The sequence below is a fragment of the Tetrao urogallus genome (genome assembly GCF_951394365.1).
Source record: "Tetrao urogallus genome assembly, chromosome: 7".
NCBI lineage: Eukaryota > Metazoa > Chordata > Aves > Galliformes > Phasianidae > Tetrao > Tetrao urogallus.
Window position 1 is genome coordinate 20,485,781 of NC_136820.1, and position 22,845 is coordinate 20,508,625.

A 22,845-nucleotide genomic window follows, 5' to 3' on the forward strand; every position below is an offset into this window, starting at 1 on the left:
CAAAAAGGAGCACAAAGCAGTTGCTGGAGGACACAGCAGTTTTGACAGATGGATTGGGGTCATGTTCAGTATTCATATATAAAATTTCATGTTCAGATTTGGAATTCTCGAGGTAATAATTTAAATTAGTGTGAAACATTAATAAAATATTAATAAGACTTCAGACAAATGGCACACATCATTCTTGCCGTCTTTGGGGCCAGTAAAAAAAACAAAACAAAAACAAAACAAAAAAAAAACAAAAAACAAGCCTTTGTTCATGTAGTAAATTAATTTAAAGGAATACAAGAAAATTGGAAAGCCCTATTTTGGAAGTAGACTCCCAAAATACTTTGGGCATTCTCTGTCAGATTTATCCTACCTGTCTCCCACGGGTTAGGCAGCTGAGTCAACTCATTTGAATTCTAGAAATGTTCCCCTCTCTTGTTGATTACAGAAAGACAAATGACTTTGCCAAAGGAGATCTGAAGTGCTTGGCTGAGTGCCCAAAGTCTGTGTCTAGATCATATCAATGTTAGTGAGCAGAGCAGTGCAATAAAAGTGGGCCTTTTCAAGTGAGTCATTTGTGGTGAGTTGGCACACATTGGTACTGAGATAGGACTGGTCAGGATGAGCTTGAGTCTGGTGCCATGGACAAAGTGCTGTGATCACTGGATGCATTCCTGGAGCACATCTGCTGTCCTTTCTCCAAAAGGAATCTGGTGTCAGAAAACAAAAAGAAAAAAAATCTTACATAAATTAAAACGATGCTCTAAGACTGTCCTAAGTTTAACCCAAAATATGATCAGAGGTGGTGATGAGGAGGTTTGCAGAATAAGCGTTCTTCCAATCTGTTCTGAAATGCAAATGTAGCCATGCTTTTTTCTTTTTTTTTTAGATTCTACAGAAAAGAAATGATTATAGAAATATTCTAAACCCACCTGGATACCTACCTGTGCAACCTGGTCTAGGAAGCCTGATTTGGCAGGGGGATTGAACTAGATGATCTCTAGAGGTCCCATCCATCCCCTACAATTCTGTGATTCTGTGATTCTTCTGATTATGTTTTTGTATTAACACTGGTGAGACCTCCATTTTATTTTTCCATTATCTTCAGCTTTGAGGGTGTAACAACCACTTTGCTGTGTTCAGATGGACAAAGGGGATCTTGTAATCTAGCTTATCTGGGCATATGCTCATGAGGTACTGATGACAAGAAGTGCATTTTGCTATGATTTAGAGCCTGTTTCTTTTCATCAACTGTGCCAATCTCTGCCAAAATGTCATGTAGTGAACAATGAATAACAGGTGCGATATTGATTACCTTAGTCATTTTAGACATGGAACAGTGAAGAGGACCATGTTTGCATCTGGATAAGTAGTGAACACTAGTTAAACTCTTGCTGTGTGGCAATTTTGAGGGGATATTTGAACTATGAGTTTACAGAAAGCTTTTTTACGTTCCTATCATGAGTGTTTGATCTCTGCTCATAAATAGAGATATTCCATTAAACTGTTTTACTAAATGCACTTTGAAACTAATTAATAAAGTTATGGTTTATGTTTTCTCAATGGCTTAAACCTTTTAGGAGAGTTAGTCCTTGGTGAAATGTCACACAGAAATTTATCTTTCAGATGGGAAAAGTCCATACCTTCTCCAAGGCACAAGCTTCTAATCTCAGCAGTAATTTCAGTACAAAACTTGTGTGCAAGGCCTAAATCAGGTCTTGTTATCACATCACTGCGCTGTTCTGTTTCTTTTAGGTTCTTGCATCGTGATCACTGGCTTTGTGAAACAGCCTTAGCAGAGCTTGCTTTCTCACTTGATTTTTGGAAACTGGAGATTATTTCTAGTACTAGAGGTCACACTTCAAGTCTGGAGAAGGGAAGGCTCAGGGGAGACCATATAGCAGTCTACAACTACCTGAAAGGAGGTTGTGGTGAGGTGGGTGTCAGCCTCTTCTCACAGGTAGCAGAGATAGGATGAGAGGTAATGACCTTAAGTTGTACTGGTGGGGGAGGGTTCAGTTTAGATATAGAAAAAATTTCTTCTCAGAAAAAGCAGTGCTGCAGTGGCACAGGCTGCCCAGGGAGGAGGTGAAGTCACTGTCACTGGAGGTGTTCAGGAACCATGCAGATGTGGCACTAAGGTACATGGTTAGTGGGCATGGTTGGGTGGGTTAACAGTTAGACTAAATGATCATACTGGTCTTTTCCAACCTTTATGATTCTATCGTTTGTTACTTTGCATAGATTTACTCTAGGGGTAATTGAGTATTGCTAAATAGATAAAATAAATGCTGAGAGACCAGCTAAAAAGAGAGTAACTTGGCTGAACTGTGACAGCAAGCTGTATTGCAGAAGAGGCAGTGTAGGCTGCAAAATGTCTTTGTTCAGAAGTTGGGCACCACAGCCTACAACACTTAGGAGCATGGTTAACTCCAACATAGTGTTGTTGCTGTCTTAAATGCAGCACCAGTTTGTCATGGGTTTTTTTGCTTGTTTGTTCTTAAGACAAACTAGAATTTTTAAAACAAAATATTTTGCTAGAGGTCTTCAAATACTGCTTCTCTCTGAATAGGAGTTTGTGACCCTTCAAGAAAAAATGAATGGATAACTCAACAACCAGTGAGCTTAGTTCAGGGCTTTTCTCACAGTGCAAGCAAGCAGGAGGGTTGTGAAGTAATGCCTCCCTGTTTTGGAAATTAATTTTTTCTTACCTGTGGAAGTGTCTTACGTTCCTTACATCCTCAGTGATGGTTTTGCACTGTTTCTCCTGTGCGAATTCCTTGCCCAAGACAATAAAATCTGAAGTGAGAGACAATTCATAAAGCTCCTCCGCCACCCCAAGTTTTGTAAAGCATTACCCTTTTGTTATGTCCTCTGTTCCATTTTAAAAAAGTGCTGTTACCATGACAACTCTTGCCCACACTGGAAATCCATTATTAGGAGTTTCTGGCTTGGGTTTTATTTGCACATGCTGCAAACAGCACTGTTGTTAAACAGACTGCTGGTTGTTCTTCCAGTCACTGAGTTAGGTGGGTGATGTGACAATAGCTACAACTTTTTGATTGCAGGTAAGAGTAGTCATGAACAGCTCTGCATAGCTCTCTACTTCTGTGTATTGCTTGCATTGTATGTTAGTTTTTCTTTACAATCTGAAGCCATGCTTACTTGTTTAAATTATCAAATAACTTGGAAAAATGTTTTGTTTTTTTTTAATTTACTTAACATCCTTTTTGTGAGACATTTGATTAGATGCTTTCTCCTCATTTCAATAATGTTTTGATCTTTTTTTTTTGTATATTTGGTGTATTCTGTGTCTTTATTAGACTTCTTTTTGTCATTGGATTATGAATTTAAGTCTTAAAAATGATGCTTGATGCTGCACTTTGTCTTCTGCATAAATACTAAGTAATTCTTGCTAGTCCTGTTAGATAATAGAAAATTTATCGTGAAGTAATTTTTCTGTTAATTTCTAGTAGTGTATAGTAATGTTGTCAGCTTGCATTACCAAAGGCTATATTATGATTTCATGATTTGTTCTATGGGACGGCAGTAAAAGATTGTGTTGTATAAATTTGGCATTTTGTTTTTTTCTTTTTCATTTTAGGAATTTCTATGGGATGCAGATCATGCTACTGGAATGCACTTGGGTAAAGGATGTGTTCTGCATTTCTCTCAGGAGTCTTCCAATACATTTGCTTACTTACCTTTTAATGACATTCTAAGTGAACTGATGTGAAATAAATGACCTTGAATCATGAGTGAAGAAAAAAACTTTGGTGTATCCCAGAAAATGTTGTCTCCTTCAAGAAGCACTAGCAGCTGCTCCTCTAAGCAGGGAAGTCGACAGGTAATGCAACCAAACTGAACTCATTTACAAGATTGGCTGTTACTTTTGCTTCTGAATATTGGTGAATTGTTAAAATTCTGTTTTCCTATTTCTTGTTTTATTTGATCACTTCTTTGGTTTCTCTGTTTTTTGTGTGTGTTTTTTTTTTTTTTAAAGTTCCGTAGTAGCATCTTGCTTTTAGTGAAATGCACTGAACCTGTTTTACAAATATTACTTTTAAAATAGTGTATATAACCTACCTGAATAGCAGGCTCTTGTCAAACTGGAATGCTGACAGCAAATCTTTGTAATGAAATATTACTGCTGTGGAGGCTTGATCCTGAAATCCCAAGTCCTCCCTGCAAGATAACATTTCTGTGGTAGAATATTGGGTAACAGCTCTGCTTATTTCAAGTTTTCAGGGAAAGGTTTGCATGAAAGAGAATGCATTTTTCCGAAACTTGACATTGAAAATGTTCATGTGAGTGCCTGTGTGCTGGTTGTTGTAGTAGAAACGTAGTTAAGAAAATACATATTTGTATAACATAATGCATCTAGATGCCTGATTCTGTATGAAAAATGAAGCCATAAATTGTCTTCTGCAAAAGTGATCATTTATGCTATTCTTTCAGCCTTATAGCGAAAAGCTGATTGTAAGCATTTGTACTTGATAAGTGAGACTGCTGAAGACAGCAGCTTTTGCATGTGGGCAAGAATTATTGACCTGTAGCACTGCTGAAAATCAAGCTTAAATACACTCAAACCATGCTTGCAAAATGATGAGCAATACACCCAACGTACATAAACTTTTATTTGTACAGATGCTACTTTAGTGGAGCTCTTGGAGCTGCTTCAGGTTGAAATGTTAATTGGAATTGAGCATCCAAATCCCCTTACAGCTTTGGAGAATGCAGCTGCATGTTGAAAGAGCACCTGCTTTTCTGGGCCTTCTGACCCCACACCTACAGTCTGCAATTCTTGCATTTTAAAGTGCTATGCTTGTAAGAATTGCTGTGCTCTTCTCATGCACTAAGCAAGTAAATCCTTGATTTCATGACACTTTTTCCTTCAACATTATTTTTTATATCCTCAGTATGAGATTACCTTTAAAGGCATAATTTAAAACATTTGGTATTGTCTGTTCCAACAGCTCCAGTCAATCATGTGCTATCACATAGTATTTAAATAATAAGATTTGTATGAGTGTGTCTAAATCCCTTGGTGCATTACAAAGCCAGTACAATCACTGTACTTATGCAGGAGCAATTTATACAAGAAAATCACTTACTGCCATTTAACATGTTAGAATCTGTAGAAAAGCTGAGGCTTTTTATAGTATTGTTGGTGGATCCCATTTCTTACCCATTTTGTTCTCACCTGTACCCTTTGGAGGAAAGGAATAAATCAGTAAGGTTTATTATCATCTTGTCTGTCCCCAGTGTTTTGAACCTTCATCATCTGTACAAAAATGCAAGGTATGCCTGACAGGTGTGGCAGATAGAATTTACTGTTTTATTTGTATTCCAGGTGCATCTGTGCTCCTTGTCAGGCAGATGGCTAAGTTGCCTCATACACCTATCAGGTCAAGCTGAATGAAGGTGTAAAGTAGGTTGTTTCCCAGTCTATTTTGAAGGTAGTACAGTTCATCTTTCTTCATACCAGGCATGGTGATAAATATCTCCACTTTGATTAAAGTTTCAGTATTACAATTTTTATGGTCAGTCACTGCAGTACCAAGTAAGTAACTGGATTCTTTTGCATCTAGGCAACCTAAACGAGTCCAATGACTTGTCTATGTTTTCAGGAAGTGTTAACGATAAGCCAGCTTGCATGAGTTGGGGCAGCTCATGGGACTTGTATGCTGAGAAATAATAGCTAAGCAAGGCTAAAATTTTTGCTTGCTTGCTTTTCATATATACCCTGAAAATTTAGAAATATTTGTTTTTAGAAATAACATGAAATTTTTAGTGTCTTTATGATTTCACTTTTTTAATAAAGACTTCTTTGTATGGAAGTCTTTGATACTTATCTACCCTTTTTCTTATTAAATATAATAACTTCCAACCTCATCCTATAGCTTTGTTTGCATCTGCTGAAGTGATCATGAGGTCTTAAAATAGTCTACAATGCTAAAACAAACAAACAAATCTAAATTACAGTTTTTTTCAGGATTGTCAGTGTTGTATGGGAATTGTTAAATCACAGCCTGAAACAGTGATTGAGCACCTGGTGAAAGGACACAGCCAGCCCTGGGAGCACAGGTGAAAGCAGTTCATCTGTGCAACCAGAAGGCCTGGAACCTGGCTCCACCCGTCCTTAAGCCTCATGTAAGGGCTGGTTGCCATAAGGCAGGGATCTCTTCCAGGAGATCCCTCCTTGTGGAGAATTCAGTGAGCCCTGATCCTTGGGATAGGTAAGCAAACCTTTCTTTCTTTAACTGGATTGTGGCTATCATCCTTTTTTGGGTAATTTAGTACTGGTTATCTCCCCTTGTGTTTCTCTATACAGGCTTATGTGTGTAGCAGTGTACTGTTGTTCTTTATTTTATTGCCTGATGTTTTTTTATATTTTTCATGTGACTTTTTTTTTTTTTTTTTTTTACATTGGAGTAGTCATGCAGCTTACAGAACAAACTGCTTTGCTGGGGAAAGCAAAGATTTAAATAACCTGTGCAGTACGCACTCTGGATGTTTACTTGAAAATAACTTATGTGGGTCTTTTTTCCCATATGATTTTAAAATTCATTTGTTAATTATAATTTGCTTTGATAGAAGGTTTCAGTGAAAGTTTTGATGAATGTTAATCTCTGCTGTGTGCAGAAAGATGGTCCTTTAGGTCTAACAAAGTCAATCCATTGCAATACTTACTAGCCTGGACTCACTAGTGCTTTGAGAGAGTCTCTAGTCTTGCAATTTAGTAAGACCTGCACCTTCTTAAAGGGACCTTCTCTTTACTAGTGTAGATTGTAATATAATAACATAGAATTGCCAGAATCTTTCCATGACAATGTAGAGTTCAGTTGTTTTCAGTCTCTTCTCTCCTTTCTCGCAGAGGAGTTCTTGTCACGTTTCATTGAATACTATTGTTTTTATCATTAATTGCTCCATTTTCTTCTCAGCTTCTTGTACTAGTACAAGTTGGAGCTTTGTCGACTGTCCATAATATCCACCTCCTAGTAGGTGTTGTCAACCAGGTGCCTAACAAGACTGGGATGAATAAGGTCGCCAACTGAGAGTTACTTGTGCTTCTCCTCTGCATGTTAGTTTAAATAGAAGCAGAGGTGTACTGTGTAGAAAACAGAAGCAATCTGAAGTTCTATAGAACTTCTAAAGTATCTCCTGTATGAAATATAAAAAGTATCACACGTACAACATGTAGGCTTTGTTTTTTTTTTTTTTCAAAGCCCTATTAGAAGAACAGTATGATACTGTTAACTCCTGTATTAACAGTGTTTTGAAAGTTTAAGTGATTTTGCCATGTGCTCTGTAGAATGTGAAGTGAATAGTTGATTTTCATTTTCTTTCCTTTATCTACCAGTTTGATGGAAGGCTTTGTCAAACCTCTGTGTTCCTTTCAAGCACCATCAAAGCTAGGCTCATTACTTGCAAGTTAATGACAGATTTGCCTGGGTGCTTTTTTCTGTGCTGCTGACTTGACGTGGACATGGTAGTTCTTTTAATCTAGTTAAGTAAAAGTGAATGCTGGAAAAATCAGAAGGAGGGCTCCTTTTTGTTTGTTTCTTTTTTTCCCATAGTAGTGGGATCTAAGCTTCCCCTAGTCCTAAAGCCCATTGAAAGTACAATGGCATCAAGCAATAAGCAACGTGAGATTGGGATGTGAAACCACGGATGTGTAAGGCTGTCCCTGGGGTCCCAGTGGTTGCTAAAATGTAGTTGTTGCTCCTCACAGAGCGACATGCGTCAGCATTGTGGAGCATAAATGGAGACCTGTGATACTGATGGTAGGCTGCTGTGCCACAAGAGTTGATTGAAACAGACCTGCAGGACTTTGAGAGGCCTGCTCCTGCCTTTTGCTAAACTTGGTGTCCCTTTTCTGTCAGATGCAATGCATTTGCAGCGTGAACTGAAGATGCTAACAGTTAACGCTGTTCCACTCTGTGCACCTCACCTTGAAGCCTCATAATAGGTTAGAGGCTGCTGCCGCGTCCTATCTCTCTGCCTTTCTCTGTCAGTCACAGGAGGGCCTGTCTTCTACAAAGTTGCAGCTCAGACTGTTTTGTGAACAAGGAAAACTGGTATTGGTCATTACATTTGAACTGACCTACGTGCAAAAGAAGATATGTTGTGATAATAATTTCTAAGTCTAATATGCTAATGAACGTTTTAAATAAATACAGTAGGGAAAAGCCTTATGAGAGGAGAGCTGCTTAAAAATACTCCGTGTTCTAAAAAAGAAAATTGAGTAATTTCTGCCAATTTTATGAACCGTAACAAATGCTTTAGTTGCAGCTGATGCCAGCCCTTATCCTCCACAAAGCAAGCTTCTATTTTTGGCACTTTAAAATATTCGGTACATCTGACTGCATTTTATACTGGAAGAGAGTCTGACACTGTCATCTCTTTCATTTGGGAAGTAGTAAGTGCAGGCATCAGTCTGAGAGCCGTTCAAATTTGTTACTTCATTCTTTCTCCTGAAATAATTCACTTGAGGAGCTGTATGTATGCAATATTGCAGAAAACAAGAAGGCTTTTATTAAATATAGAAAATTACTGCAGTTACCTAATAGCAGATTTATCTCTAGAGACTGAAGTGTATGCGTGTTTGGTTTTTTTCCTTATCCATAGGAACCCTTCAACTATAGTGTGAATTCCTCTGCTGATCTAAAATGAGCATCTTTGAACCTGTGATACGTAACAATAGTGCTTCCTCCCACAACCTTGAGTGAAGTGTCTGCCTCAGGCGGCAAATGCAGAGTTGATCATTTTGTGCAGATACTGGTCCATAATAATGCAAAATCTTTGGTAGGGTTGTAATCTTTAAACATTACTAGTCTGGAACTGGGCGTTGTTAATGCAATTCAGCTGTTGTTTTGTTTTTATTTTTTCATTTCAGGAGGAGGTGGGTGTTGCAAAGCAGTAATGTTTTGTGGGTATTTGCCCTTAATTTAGCATGATGGTTTTGGGGTATCTTTTCCAGTTCTCTATGTATGGTAAGAATCAATAAAATAAACCATAATCTGAATGCTTCCAGTACCTTTCAGGAAATCCTGTATTTCCAATTTGCTCCTCAGATATTTCAGACAGATGAGAACAGATAATAACCAACCAGTTTGATTAATTTGTCTTCATTTTAGAGTAAGCAGTTGTTTGGGTGTTTTTTTTGTTTTTTTTTTTTTTTTGCTTCTGCAGCAGCTGATGCTTTTTACTCCTTAAATGTGGTGTCAGATATCTTGAAGAATTAAATACTGATGAAAATCCTGGTAGGGTTTAAAATCTGAACAGATCTTAAAAAAAAAAAAAAAAAAAAAAAAAAAAGTCACAGTGCAATGTTTTGGAAGCTGTGGGAGTTAGAGGCTCAGATGGGAAAGGTTCTAGCCAGAAGGTGCCAACAGAACCAAATGCTTGCTGTTATTGCAGTGTTGAGTCTAGTAGTTATCCAGTGGTTTTCCAAGCTGTTCTCTGAAATATTCATTGCATTTCCTTGGTTAATAAAGTTGATTAAATAGTCCTGTGCTTTTAAAAGTTCTGAACCTATATCCAGTTCATTTTATGAACTTTTAATGTAAAGTTTGCAATTGAATTGTGAGGTTCGCAGATTAACAGAAATGTGAGTAGGAACCTTGCCATCACCTGAGATTTGGCCAGCTGTTGGTCCTAGTCAAAGGGTGCTCCTACTTCTGCTTTTCTTTCTGTTTTCACACTTTTTCATTGTAAAGGTGCTTTTTGACCAGCTTGCTGACTAGTAGAAACAGTGAGAAATGCAGATTTTGTTCAGGAACAGGGAAAACCTCTTATGCCTGGACTGCAGAAGCTGCCCAAAGTAAACCTTATTTGAAATACAGGCCAGGAATATGCTCTATATTTAAAAGTTTTACCTAAACTATTGACACAGCATGTATTCCAGGTGGGAGTACTACAGCTCTACTATTTCTCGGCTGCTTTCTTTGTCTTTACCTCATATGCCCAATGTAGAATGGATCTAATTTCAGCAGTCTCTTTTTTTCCCAAATTTATCCCTATTAAAAAAGTGAATCTGGATTCTTGCTTTTTTGACTGTGCTCAAATTTGTTCTTGTCTCCTACAAGTAGACTGCTCTGTTAACAATATGCTGTGTTTAATCTTAAGCAAAGACTTTGAGAACTGGATCCAAAGTTCAAGAAATGTGATTCATTAGGCAGAACAATAAGAATACTGAAAAGGTCATACTGCTTGCTAGCCTTGACTGCTATCAAGTTGGTTTTCAATGGAAAAAATTGTTTGTATACTGCAGTGTAATATATTTTGAATAAGGCAATGGAAATAACTTGCTTGGTAATCGTGTAATACAATTTTTAAACTCTTCTGGCTAATTTCAAGAAGGAAAAAACAGCCGTGAACATGACGTTATTCTTAATGTTCAAAATGTTCCTATTAGTTCTTAATTAGAATCATCTTTCACTTGTTCCATCAAGTTTCATTACTTTTTAATGTTTACCTCTTTTCAAGTCCCCAGTTTGAAAAGTCTCATGTCAGTATTAGTTTTTTATTGGTTCATTTACAGAACATATTTCCCAAGGAGGGGTGATTTTATCCACCTGTGGATAGGGAGTAGCAGTAAGTTCAGTAGTTACTGACAATATAAATTGTAGCATTGCACTGTACTTGATATTTTAAGAGGCTGCTCAGGCATCATAGACTCCTAATGCTAGTAATTATAAAAGTGTTAATTAAATAATCTTCAACTAGAAAAAGAATTCCAAACTCACTGTAGAAAGCATTTGGTGGCCAAGCATTTCCATTTATGGTAAAAGAGTTGGTGGAATATCATTTATTTTTTGCTTTCGAGGTTGAAAGGCTCTGTCAAAAAAGAAAAAAAAAAACCACCTTAATTGTGGAAGCTTATAGCTGCCTTTGTACTTCAATAGCTGTCAAGCTGCAGCTAGCAAGCTGCAGCAAACTGTCACTACAAGGGCACAAGCTGGCTCTGCTTCATTCTCTGATGGCTTCACCCCACAAAAGGCTCACCCTGGTGTCTTGCAGCAGAGTGTGCACTGCTGTGGTTCGTGATGAGCTGATAAGCTGGCAACAGCCCAGGGAGCCTTCTGCCTGCCTTCAGCACATTAACTCTTTGTGTCTGAGTAGCTTCTCTCTTCCCTGACCTGATGAGAATAATTCATCCCTAAGCAGGGGAGAATCCATGATTATTCAGACTCCTATGTGAATCCCAAATAGACAAAAATGAATAAAGAATATGGAGCATAACTTCTTGTTTTCCTAGGAAAAATAGTAATTCTATATAGAAATTTATATTTCTATAGAAATATATATTTCTATATATAGTAGACATGAAATCATGATATTTAAGTAGCTGTCAAAATATTCTAGATTGGAGGAATTAAAGAAGCATAAAATGCATGCTATAATAACTTCATTTAGCGTGACTGCAGTTTTGACTTACCTTCAGGTGGCAGGTCTGGAGAAGAGGGGGCTTGGAGAGATCTTCTTGCTCTCTACAGCTACCAAAAGGGAGGTTGTGATGAGATGGGAGTCAGCTGCTTCTCCTGTGTAACTAGTGGTAGGACTAGAGGAAATGGTCTCAAGTTGTGCTGGGGAGATTTGGATTGATTGTTAGCAATACTATTTCTCTGAAGGAGTGGTCAGATGCTGGAGCAAGCTGCCTGGTGAGGTGGTAGAGTCACCAACCCCAGAGGTGTTTATATGTTGTACTGGGGGACATCATTTAGTGGGAGATATTGATGGTAGGTGAACAGTTGATCTTGGATGTCTTTTCCAACCTTGGTGATTCTGTGGTTCTGTGATAACTATGTGATCTGTAGAGTGTTGAATGATGAGAGCTGGTCAAGCCCATTTCTGATGCTTGCATTCTTTTCTGTAGGATTGGCAGAGTGAACACAAGTCAGAGAAGCTGACCAGCTTTGTAGTTTGTTCCATAAAATGCAGTGCAAGGAAGATAATAGCAAAATAGTGGAGTGCTGCCAGTAACATCTTGGAATAAGAGGTTGTGTTGATTAAGCTGTTTAATGTATGTCTTTTTGAAGATGATTTGCCATTTTGTCTTTTTACTCTGGTAATAGGCATACATAACCTGATGTAACTTCTGTTGGGTTTTTTTGTTTGTTTTTTGGCTGAATTTGAAAGATCCTGGAGATGGGAGCACATCTAATGCCTTTGTTAATTTTTGTTTTAAAGTTTTTGAGTCAGTAAAATCTGGGAAGGGGAAAAGAGAATACTTCATTTTAGCTTAAATGAAAATGACTACAAATACTCGCGTAGTATTCTCTTTTCACCTAAGTGTTTCATAGTGCTCTTTCATATTGTTAAATTCTACAGATTACGGCTTTCCGCTTTTTCATGTACATATGTATATAGCAATGATACAAGCACATGAAATTTTCTGACAGTTTTTACTAATTATGGATCTGTGAAATCCCATGATAGCTGGTGATAAGTCGTTCATGAGGTTTCTGATCAGAAATCTTGAAATTTGTGTTATGTGGTCATCAGCTGTTTTTCAACAAAAAAGAATTGTAAAAAATACTCTCTCTTTTCTGCTGGGTGGTTGCAGAATATTTCATACAAGACTTGCTGATGGCAAGAGACTCTTTTAACTAGAGATGTACATTATTAAACTGGGGGAATATTTTTCTTATACTCTCCTCACCATGTTCCTCATCATATTTCAGATAAATAGGTTCTTAGCTTTTTGTTTCTTTTTTATTTTTCTAGGAAGGCTGCAGTTCATAAGAAAATACAGATCCTTGAGCTACCTAGTATAGACAAAAATGTGCTATAGTCTTCAGAGTCTTTTATTTCTTTTTCATAATCTGCAAATACATCTTTTTTTAGTATAGGCTGTTTCTACACGTGACAGCAGAAATCTTTTTATGGTAAATTGTGACCAGGCTGTGTGTATAGGTATGTACAGGTAAATCATAGGATGACTTACGTTGCAGGGAACCTTAAAGATCACCTACTTCCAACCCCCTGCCTGTGGGTAGGGTTGCCACCCACTAAATCAGACTGTCCAGGGCCTCACCCAGCCTGGCTCTTTTATCGTCTTCCTCTGAACCCACTGCAGCAGCTCCCCTTATTTCCTGTGCTGGGGACCCCAGGCCTGCACACAGTACTCCAGACAGGACCTTGCAAGGGCAGAGCAGATTGGAACAATCAATTCCCTCTCCCCACTAACCCTAACCCTTTTGATGCAGCACAGAATACAGTTGGTCTTCCTGTCTACAAGAGCACACTGCTGGGTCATGTCCAGCTTTTTGTTCCAGAACCTCCAAGTCTTTCTCTGCAGGATTCCTCTCAATGAATTCTTCTCCAGGTCTGTATGTGTCTGGGATAGCCCTGGCCTGAGCACAACCCTTTCTCTTGGCCTTGTGAAACCTGTTAAGTTCACATGGACCCACTTTTCAAGCCTGTTCAGATCCTTCTGGAGGTTCTCTTCCTCTTGTTGTATCAACTGTACTGCTCACAGGAGCATGCTGCTGGTTCTTGGTCAACCTGTGCCATCAGAACACCCAGATTCTTCTCCACAGAGCTCCTTTCTAGCAAATCAGCCTTTAAACCTGTACTGATGCATGCAATTATTCCTCCTCAATGTAGGACTCCACATTTGCCCTTTTTGAACCTCATAAGTCTCCATCTAACTCTCCAACCCATCCAGGCCTTGCTGAATGACAGCACAGCTTTCTGGTGTGTCAGCCACTTCTGCCTTTGCATCATTGGCAAACTTGCTGAGGGTGCTCTCTATCCTTTCATCCAGGTCATTGATGCTGTGTGTACTTCTTCGCAGTGTAACTTTTATTCAGAATTTTTCAGTCTTTTAATTTCTTATCTAATAGAAAAATGTTGATAGTAGATGACTTATTAAACAAGCCTTTTCTATTTTATCATCACATGTTTATTTTACTATTGCATTGTTATTATTTACAGTTTCTTACCTTTATTACTATAGACATCCAGGTAATGAGGTGCTGAGAAAGTTATTAATGATGGAAACCCTGTAGTTTGACTTTTTACTCATCTTGGATCTGTCTTAGCAGTTCTGTTAGTTGGAGGAAACAAGATCTAGATTTGTATTTTCTGTTTAAGCAGGACAGCTGGGAAATTGTAGAAGGACTCCGGGGAGCAATGAATTGTACCCAGGAACCACAGAAACAGGAAGGCTGCTTGCTGAAAAAAAGAAAATGGCCTTTGAAGGGCTGGCACAAGGTAATAAAGGAACATCTGTATGAAAGCCTGGTGCCATGTAAATGTGACATACTGAATGTGTTGTTACTGGGGAAAAAAAGAAAAACTACTAAGGACACGGAAAGATGTTCTCTGAATAAATGTGCGGGCGTGTTTCAGTGGTATTTTTTTGGTTTTGTTTGCTTTGGTTGTTTTTTTTGGGGGGGGGGGGGGGGGGGGTTGGGTGTTCATGTGACTTTTCTTTTAATTCTCTTCTTTTTTGCAGAGATACTTCTTTTTGGACAGAGGGATTTTGAAGTATTCTAAATGCCAAGCTGATGTAAGTGATTTAAAACCCTTTAAAGCCAGTATAAGGTAACAACAGTATTTTATTTTATCTGAAATAATAATTTCATATTGCTAGTAAAGAGAAGTAGAGTTTCAGCAGCTCTTAACAGAAGAGTGAATGCAGAAGAAGGATGATCAAAGCAGGTAATGTCCATCTTGAAGTATTCTAGGGTTATTGTATTCTTTTCTATTTTCTGCAGATAGAGAGAGGGAAACTTCATGGCTGTATTGATGTTGGACTTTCTGTCATGTCTGTAAAGAAATCAACAAAATGTATAGACTTAGATACGGAAGAGCAGATATATCATCTGAAGGTAAGTCTTTAACATTGTTCAAAATTTGCTCCCCATACTTAGGAGTATAACAACATGAAGTCTGTGTGGTGAAGATCACGTCTATTTTTAACAGCAGGAGATCTATTAATTTCACTTATAGCTTAACTTTTAGTCTCAATGGACTAGTTTTACGTTTCATAACATGAGAAGCTTTGCTGTTCCAGACTCAGTAGTACCCCACTACATTTGGTGGTAGTTGAACCTTGATGAAACCTCAAAACTTGCAGCTAAGAAGTGACAAATTTTGTTTGCGTTTTTTTTCTCTCTAGAAATTGCTAAGCAGTGGGTTTTGCATTGCAATCATAGCTCTGATAACTGAAGTTTCTTTTTTGTTTTTATTTTATCCAGTGACTAATTTTGTCATGCTTAAGCTCATGCGTAGTATCTTCTAGTAGGAGAAAAACTTTTAGAAAAACTTTCCTGGTATTTTGCCAATAGAAGTCAACCAGGCTAGCTATCTGATGAGTACAAGATATCTTAGTTTCTTTGCTAACAATTTTGAATGTGGGTGTTGTAACATCTGAAATTTTGTATAGGTGAAATCTCAGGAGCTGTTTGATGAGTGGGTGGCAAAGCTTCGTCATCACAGGATGTATCGTCAGAATGAAATCTCCATGTTTCCTCATGACGTCAATAATCTTTTCTTCCCAGTATCTACTACTGTGGATTCTGGCCCTGGTCTGTGTGATTTGACTCCAAGTAGAAAGGTAATAGTGATGATTTACAAACAATGAGCTTTTATCAGTAATTAAATTAGCCTGATTTGTTTTGAAGTAAAGAGCATAATGAAAATTTGTATGGGTTTAATTTGTGGTCTATAAAGAGCAAAATATTATTATCTATAAATTTACTCCAGCAAGTACTTTTCTCTGTGATACTGGTAAATTTTTTAATGTTGTCCCAGTGTTTTAAAGAAGTAAATTATATTTTCACAATGACTTTTAAAACTGGATATTAAGTTGGAATCCTCATGATTTTTGACTGTATACTATTATTTGTCTGATACGTGCTGGTGAATGTTAATGTGAGTCACAGAAGAGCACTCAGTTATATCTATATACATTTCCTCTTCTCAGATTTCCATTTTTTTCTTTAGCTAGTAAAACCTCTCCCTTATACAGTAATACATCTGACTGTGGTTAACTTGTAGATAGGGATTACTGAACAGCTGTAACCTAAGAGCACTATTTACATCTTGTGAGGTAGCCTCACAAAGCAGTGATTTTATTCAGCACCTGAACACAGTCTGTCTCCAGCACTTTGCATATTGACTGACTGATGTTCACAAAAGAAATGCTTCTGCTGTAGTGTAGAACCAGACCTCTTGAGAAAATATTTTTTTTAGCAATATTGTGCTGTACTTGCTGTAACTGTTTTCTGTCAACTCCACAAATATATCTTATGCAGCAGTCACTTCTTTGTTATCCTACTGCCTAAGGTATTCTGTTTCCTGGCTATATTGCTGTACAGCCTGAGCAGGCTCATTTCACACTACCTGTAGTTTGAGGATTTTCTTTTTACTGATTTGATGGAACTCCTCCTGAGCAGTCAGCAGCACATTTATCACTGTGTACTGAGGAGTCTCCATCTGTCAAATTTTAGGTGGATATTTAGGAGTGCTTTGTCAACTTATCCAGTATTTTTTCTCACACATCTTTTTTGCCTTCAAAGATGCACGGCACAGTGCATCCTCTGCTATTAACAGGAGAAAAAAAAATGTAGGAAATAAATGTGGAGTGTTTATACTTCCCCTTCTGACCCTGAAAGACTGTTAAAGATGAGACAGCATCTCTTATTTAGCTAAGTGTGCGTCTCTGGCTTGATAAAAGTATAATAGCTGCGTAAGACTAAATCTGTGCTGCATTACAATGGGGGTTGAATAGCTATAGTATCATTTGGAACAATGACATTCTGAAGTTTGGCTGTAGCTGTGTGGAGCTTAGGGTCTGTCTAAAAGGTCCTGGTATGAGAGAATATTTGCTACTGTGGCAGGACAATGCTGTAGCTGAATAACAATTTATTTTTTTTTTTCACCAAGCACAAACATGTGCCAGAACTGCTTATTGCTATTGGCTGAGAGGGAGGGGATCTGTGCACAATGGCAACTGAAAGAGCAGACTTGCCCTCTGGTAACAGCAGTGTTCAGCAAAGAGCAGTGTGTGTGGCTTTGTGCAGCCAGCACCTCTGTGACTCTGACAGCCAGTCTGCGAGGAAATGGAAAACCTTCTGGGGCACTCGAGTTCTTTTCTCCCAGAAGACAACTTGGATAGAGGGGAGTACTATGTTGAGGGCAAAAATAGAACATAACGATGTCCATTTATCTCTATGCCTTTGCTCTCAAAGAATAATAGAAAATATATAAAAAGGATCTGCGTGACCAGCATATGTAAAATCTGTGCTTGCTGTCAGGTTATTAACTATTTCTTCTTTAGCGTGAGAGACTCTAATTCACTTTTAATTTATTAATCCAGATTTGCACTGCAAAGAAGCCCTGCTTATTTTCATGTGAAAAATAGAAGGGGATAGTTCTTAAGCTGCAGTTAATCACCTTAGCTCTGCTGAAGCTAAATGGAAGTTTGCCAATTTACACCAGCCCTAGGCTAGTGTTCTTTGATATCAATCCAGTGGATAAATATTTTGGGAAAAACATAACTAGTGAACTTTGCATTGCGTTCTGTTTGCCTTTAGAGACACCTGGTCAATTTTCACACTTTTTAAATAGCTCTTAGGGAATGAATATATGTATCTATGTATATTTATGTGAAATTCTTGGATTCTAATGTTCAACCATACTGATTACAATCAAAATTATGCTAACTGGAGCTTCACAAACTCTCTCTTGACTGTTTCTTAGCAATGTCGTCTTGTTTCTTTGCTGTTAATTATGCCCTTCACGTATACATGTTCTGGAAGAGAATTGGTTATTTTGCATTAGATAAACGTGGGATTTTTCTCCCAACGTCAACACATTCCTTATCTTTAAATTCAGTGCACTTCAGCTTTGAAAGGTACTAGAATCATTTGTGTTTATGTATGTAGATGACTGCAACTCATACTGTTTTATGTAGGAATAAAACAGCTGAGCTGCATAGGTTAATTTAAAAACTATTATGTTTATTAATTCTTCCTGCTATTACATGATATATAAATTGATGAATGACATCACCGACACAGTATTTTGCAACTCAAACTGAAGCATGAATTATTAACTTTAGAAGGCTAACTATGAAAACAGCAACAGAATGAGAGAGATAGGATGTTTCATATGAATAATTTTAAAACAAGTACTCCTAAGTCTTGGTAAAAGATGGGCACGTTTTGTAAAATCTGTGTTTTAGAGAAGAGCCAAACAACTTAGCTCTTCAGTGAAGTGGCCATGTAATGGCAGATAAGGTGAAATTTTAAATAAAATATTGACAAAGTATTAATTGCTTTGTGCAACTTCCTGATGTATATATTAGTAAAAGGCAAAAGATTTAATAAAGTCTAAAAAATAGTTACACGTTTGTATGGGTACTATTTGTTGTTACATTAGAAAGAAAGCAGCTTTATAAGCCACTGTGCACTGGTATAACCAGTATTGGGTGGAAATTTCTTTCCACTGGGAACTTTTTCACTGTGCTGCTCAATTAACTCTTACTCATCGCTTTCAGCATTTCTTGTAGCATCTGATAGTGAGCACTCCTGAAAGTTTGAAAAGGATTACTGAGACATTGCAAAGTGATAGTCTTTACCAAAGTAAGGTCATACATGTATTAAGGTCTATCAAGTTAAATCCATACTGAAGTCATATGACTTAGAGTAAAATTTTTAGAAAGCATCTAGGATCGTGCTTTCTTCATTGAAAAACAACTCTAAGCTCTAAATAACTATCTGCATGTTACATCTCAGTTACCTTTGGGCTTCTTCAGGAATTGTATAAGAGGAAGAGAATGTGCTGTTTTGGTTCTGTGCCTCATGTGGCACTTTAAATGTATTAAATTGATTTAATTGATGCAGAGTTCTACCTTTCTTCAAACTTCAGTTTTCAGCAAAATTTTATTATCCCTTTTGTATCTGCTTTTGTATGTTATGTCCTAACAGTGCACTCGATGACTATAATGCATAATCCAGTTCATATGCTTTTTTACCGCCGTGCTGCTGATGCCTTCAGTCCTTGTCACTGATTGTGGACCTCAATTGTGGCTTGTCAAAATCTGTCCTTACGAGTTTATAACATTATTTGTTTATTTTCTTGTTTTTCTCTGTAACAGGCAGGAAGCTTGACCAAACAAAACTCGCTGTCAGCTGGTGGTAACTTGTCATTTTCCTTTTCGAGTAATGAGTCCAGGATTCCATCTTGGCTGCAGTCTTCTGAAGACATGGAAAAATGCTCAAGAGGTAATGATATTTGAAGGAAGAAGAAAATAAACTGATATTTCCTTTACTACTTCTTGACAATGACACTACAATAGCATAAGTAGTCATTACAGTTTTTTCTGAAACGAGAGGAAGGCGGAAAGAGGTAGCTGTTGATTTCCTGCCTGCTTGCTTGTTTTCAAGAGAGCTAGTGAATGAAGAGGGTACCGGTTTGGAGGATCTCTTAAAGGAACCTATGTATTCCAATGTATTTTCTTTTACAACCATTACACTTGTTAGTAAAACTCGAAGTGTCTTAAACTGGGTTCCAAATCACCTTCTGCTCATACTTTCCTGAAATAATAAAGATCTCCTGTATGTTGGTAAAAGTGTCTGCATCATGCCTGTTTTTTTACCTACTATGAGGTGTTTCATCTCTAGCTCTGCATGAACTGTTCAGTCTCAAAGTCTATGGCATTTTTACCATCTCCACAGGTCTCTAGTTTGGGTGACTAGTCCTATATGGCAGTAACTCATTTTATCTTGTATTTCTACAACCAACTAGGACAAAACACCATATATCACTATACAGGCTTTATAGAGGCATTTTAATATTATGAAGACAGAAGGATGCAAGCTGTTTTACCCAGTTGTCTAATACTCTGTTTTTTTTGTCAAATAATAACTTAAGCCAGCAACAATGAAAATAAAGCTAGCCTATAAACAAAAAACTTTCATTATATTTGTTACTTCAGAGCAACTGAAAATATTCTTCTGTTCAAAACAGATCTGTCCACTTGTCATGCATATTTACTGGAAATGAACCAGCTGTTACAGAGCATGGATGTCCTTCACAGGACCTATTCAGCGCCTGCTATAAATGCTATGCAGGTTTGTTGTTTAAAAAACAAAAAAACCCTTTTCCCTTGCTATTCCAAAAAGCAATCCCAAATTCTAAATGATCAAATTATTTACTCTTAACTTTGCTACTTTTATGACCATCCATGTTTTGTCTTGCTTGTTATTAAAAGGTTGGATCTTTTGAAAGCCCAAAGAAGGAAAAGAGAACACATAGGAGGTGGCGATCTAGAGTTGTTGGGAAAGAGGCTAAGGGAACATTACAGGTGACTTCAGTCCTTTCAGTAGCCCATCTTTTCTTCAATTCTTATTTATTGATAATTTCTTGGCATAGCCAGTTTAGGAAATAAGAATCCTTTTGAAGTACTGTTTGATTCATTTTATGCAGTGGTATAATGTACAAAACACTAACATGTCCTTGTTAAAATCTGCAATAGGAGCTATACTAATTTGTTCAGGAGATAAACCTGTTTTTCACTCATTTTTTCTAGTTTGTCTCCAATTGGGGGCATGGGAGGTGTATCTGCTATTTTTTCCTCTTTTTAGCAGTACCTATTTTTGCAAATTCTCCAGGTAGTTTTTTTTGTACTTGCATCCAGTGTGCTTGTTATTAGATGCTTATAAGCAGAGAAAAAAAAATACTATTGCATATGTTACAACTCTCAATGGACTTCTTTCTTGGAGTTTTGTCAAATCTCCAACTGTGAAATCTTGGGCAAAATTTTGTCAGTGTTTTCATCTATTCCAAGCCTTTTGCTAATGGTAGTTCAGTTAGCCTTGGTGTCCCAGATACAAACAATTAAAAATAAAATTCTTTACAGTTTGTCTAAAAAACAAGACAGAGACGATCACAAATTTACTGTTATCCTTACAGGTGCCTTCAGTATTTTCTGCCCCTATGAGACTACATGCTTCCAATCCTAACTTATCTACAATAGATTTTGTAGAAGAGAAAAACTACTCTGATGGCTCTGAAACATCATCAGAATTTACTAAAATGCAGGAGGACTTATTTCATATTGCACATAAAGGTGAATAAAGTCTGTTTTTCATATTTTATATCATCTCAATTTAATGTGATTTCTGAAAACAGGTCCTTTTTAATATTTAGAAAAAGCACAAAATGCCCTCCCTTTAATTCCCTTGTGGGACTGTGAATGTTGATGTCTTGAGTCTTTTGAACAAAATGACTTGTCCCATTTTTATTGTTTATGAAGGGCCTCCCTTTGTTTAATATGCTAGATCAAGATTCTGTTTGTTGCCCAAGTGTAGATGAGCACAAGTGTGTGTATACTAATGTTGGCTCACAGTATTTGAGAGTTCACCATTTGCTGGTGATGGAAAGGTTGCTATGGTAGTAACCTATTTTTAGTGAATACATAAGAGTAAAATCATGTGAAGCCGCAGGAGGGGCAGCTTGACTGTAAAAGTTTTGTCTCTTGAAGTCATTCTTCATAGAAATACTTAGCCCTGTCACCCTCAGACCAGAAACATTTTTATTGTTTAAGTGCATTTATGTCTGAAAGACTTTTGGAAGGATAGGTGTTGCTCCTTTTTGCATAAGATGAGTTGTTTGATGTTACCAGTATGCATTCTTTCATTGTTTTTGCCCTCTGGTGCTGATGTATCTTGATTCTGCTATGGAAAGAATGTATCTATCTCAGCAGTAAACTTTATAAAGTAAATTGTAATCAAAATTGATGCATGTTTTCTGAAACTAGAAAAGAGGGTGGGAGCACAGCTGGAAAAGTTGCTATCTACAGGAGCACTTGAATTCTCCTGTTCAAGATGATGTTAACTAAAATGTCTGTGTCACAAGTTTTGGTTATATTGAACTATACACTGAGGGGACAAAGGACTACGTGCTATTTAATACAATACATTTTATTAAGAATGCAAAAGCTACTTTATACCACCACCTTTCTGGAAAAAAAGAGAACTTATTCTTTAACATTTGATACAGCTGAAATGTATCGTTAGTACTTTATTCTATAAAAGTTCTTGAAAATTTATGTTAGTATACCAGCTATTAAATGAGATGTAAGGTCACTGAGGGTTCTGGTCATGTCTCCTACATGTGAAAGGCTAATGTAAAATAGATTGTAATGGACACATCTTCCTCTTCACCCCCCAGGAAGTTGTTATATTTCTTCACATAGATAAAACTGTGAAAATTAGTTTTGATAATGGTTTCTGATGATGAAATACACTTAAGGATTATTTTCTTTTTAAGATTAAGTTATCTTACGTGAAATACTCAATAAGGTAATAATTATTCAGATTAAATCTGGGAGATATAAAACATGCCTTGTTCTTTACTCTTCCCATGCATCTACACTCAGGGTGGTTTTTTTTTTAATCTCCATTTCACTGGTAAATTCCCTGATAAATTTTTTGCATTTCCTATTCTTGTGATTTTATTGTAAGACTTGAACAGTCCCTCAAAAATCTGCTAGTTCTGCAGAATGATGAATGTTGAGATACTACATAAACATTACCAGAATAAATTTTTATTCCTCATGGCTATGTAAAAGATGTCTCAAAAAAACCTTGTGTGATCTATTATCTAAGTTGCCTGTTTTGGGCTAGTGAAAAGGACTCAGAAAGAAGTGGGAGCATCATTGCATTCAGGATCTCAGCTGTTGAGTCAATAAATCATCTAACAAGCTGAAATGTCACTGTACCCAAAATGAATCACCACTGTTAACTTGTGGTGAAAATACTAACTCTATAGCTGTGACACTGTATGTGTTATAGCTGCCTTCTTGATTGATTTATTTTTTTCCTTCTCTCCCCT

At 37.2% G+C, this 22,845-nt stretch overlaps 1 protein-coding gene across 4 annotated transcripts in view; it reads left to right on the plus strand.

Moving 5' to 3' along the window:
* Window positions 1-3,742: 3,742 nt before the first annotated feature.
* Window positions 3,743-22,845, plus strand: part of OSBPL3 (oxysterol binding protein like 3) — a gene marked incomplete at both ends in the record, with an annotated part of 43,719 nt that continues 24,616 nt past the window's right edge. For 2 of the 4 annotated variants that reach the window (XM_079538634.1, XM_079538636.1), the window contains 9 exons: window positions 3,743-3,835; window positions 14,095-14,211; window positions 14,456-14,509; window positions 14,718-14,831; window positions 15,389-15,559; window positions 19,106-19,232; window positions 19,978-20,081; window positions 20,222-20,314; window positions 20,923-21,079. In XM_079538634.1, the coding sequence (XP_079394760.1) occupies window positions 3,743-3,835; window positions 14,095-14,211; window positions 14,456-14,509; window positions 14,718-14,831; window positions 15,389-15,559; window positions 19,106-19,232; window positions 19,978-20,081; window positions 20,222-20,314; window positions 20,923-21,079 (1,030 nt within the window). The remainder of the gene's footprint in view (window positions 3,836-14,094; window positions 14,212-14,455; window positions 14,510-14,717; window positions 14,832-15,388; window positions 15,560-19,105; window positions 19,233-19,977; window positions 20,082-20,221; window positions 20,315-20,922; window positions 21,080-22,845) is intronic. The other 2 variants (XM_079538635.1, XM_079538637.1) reach the window with 1 other exon arrangement.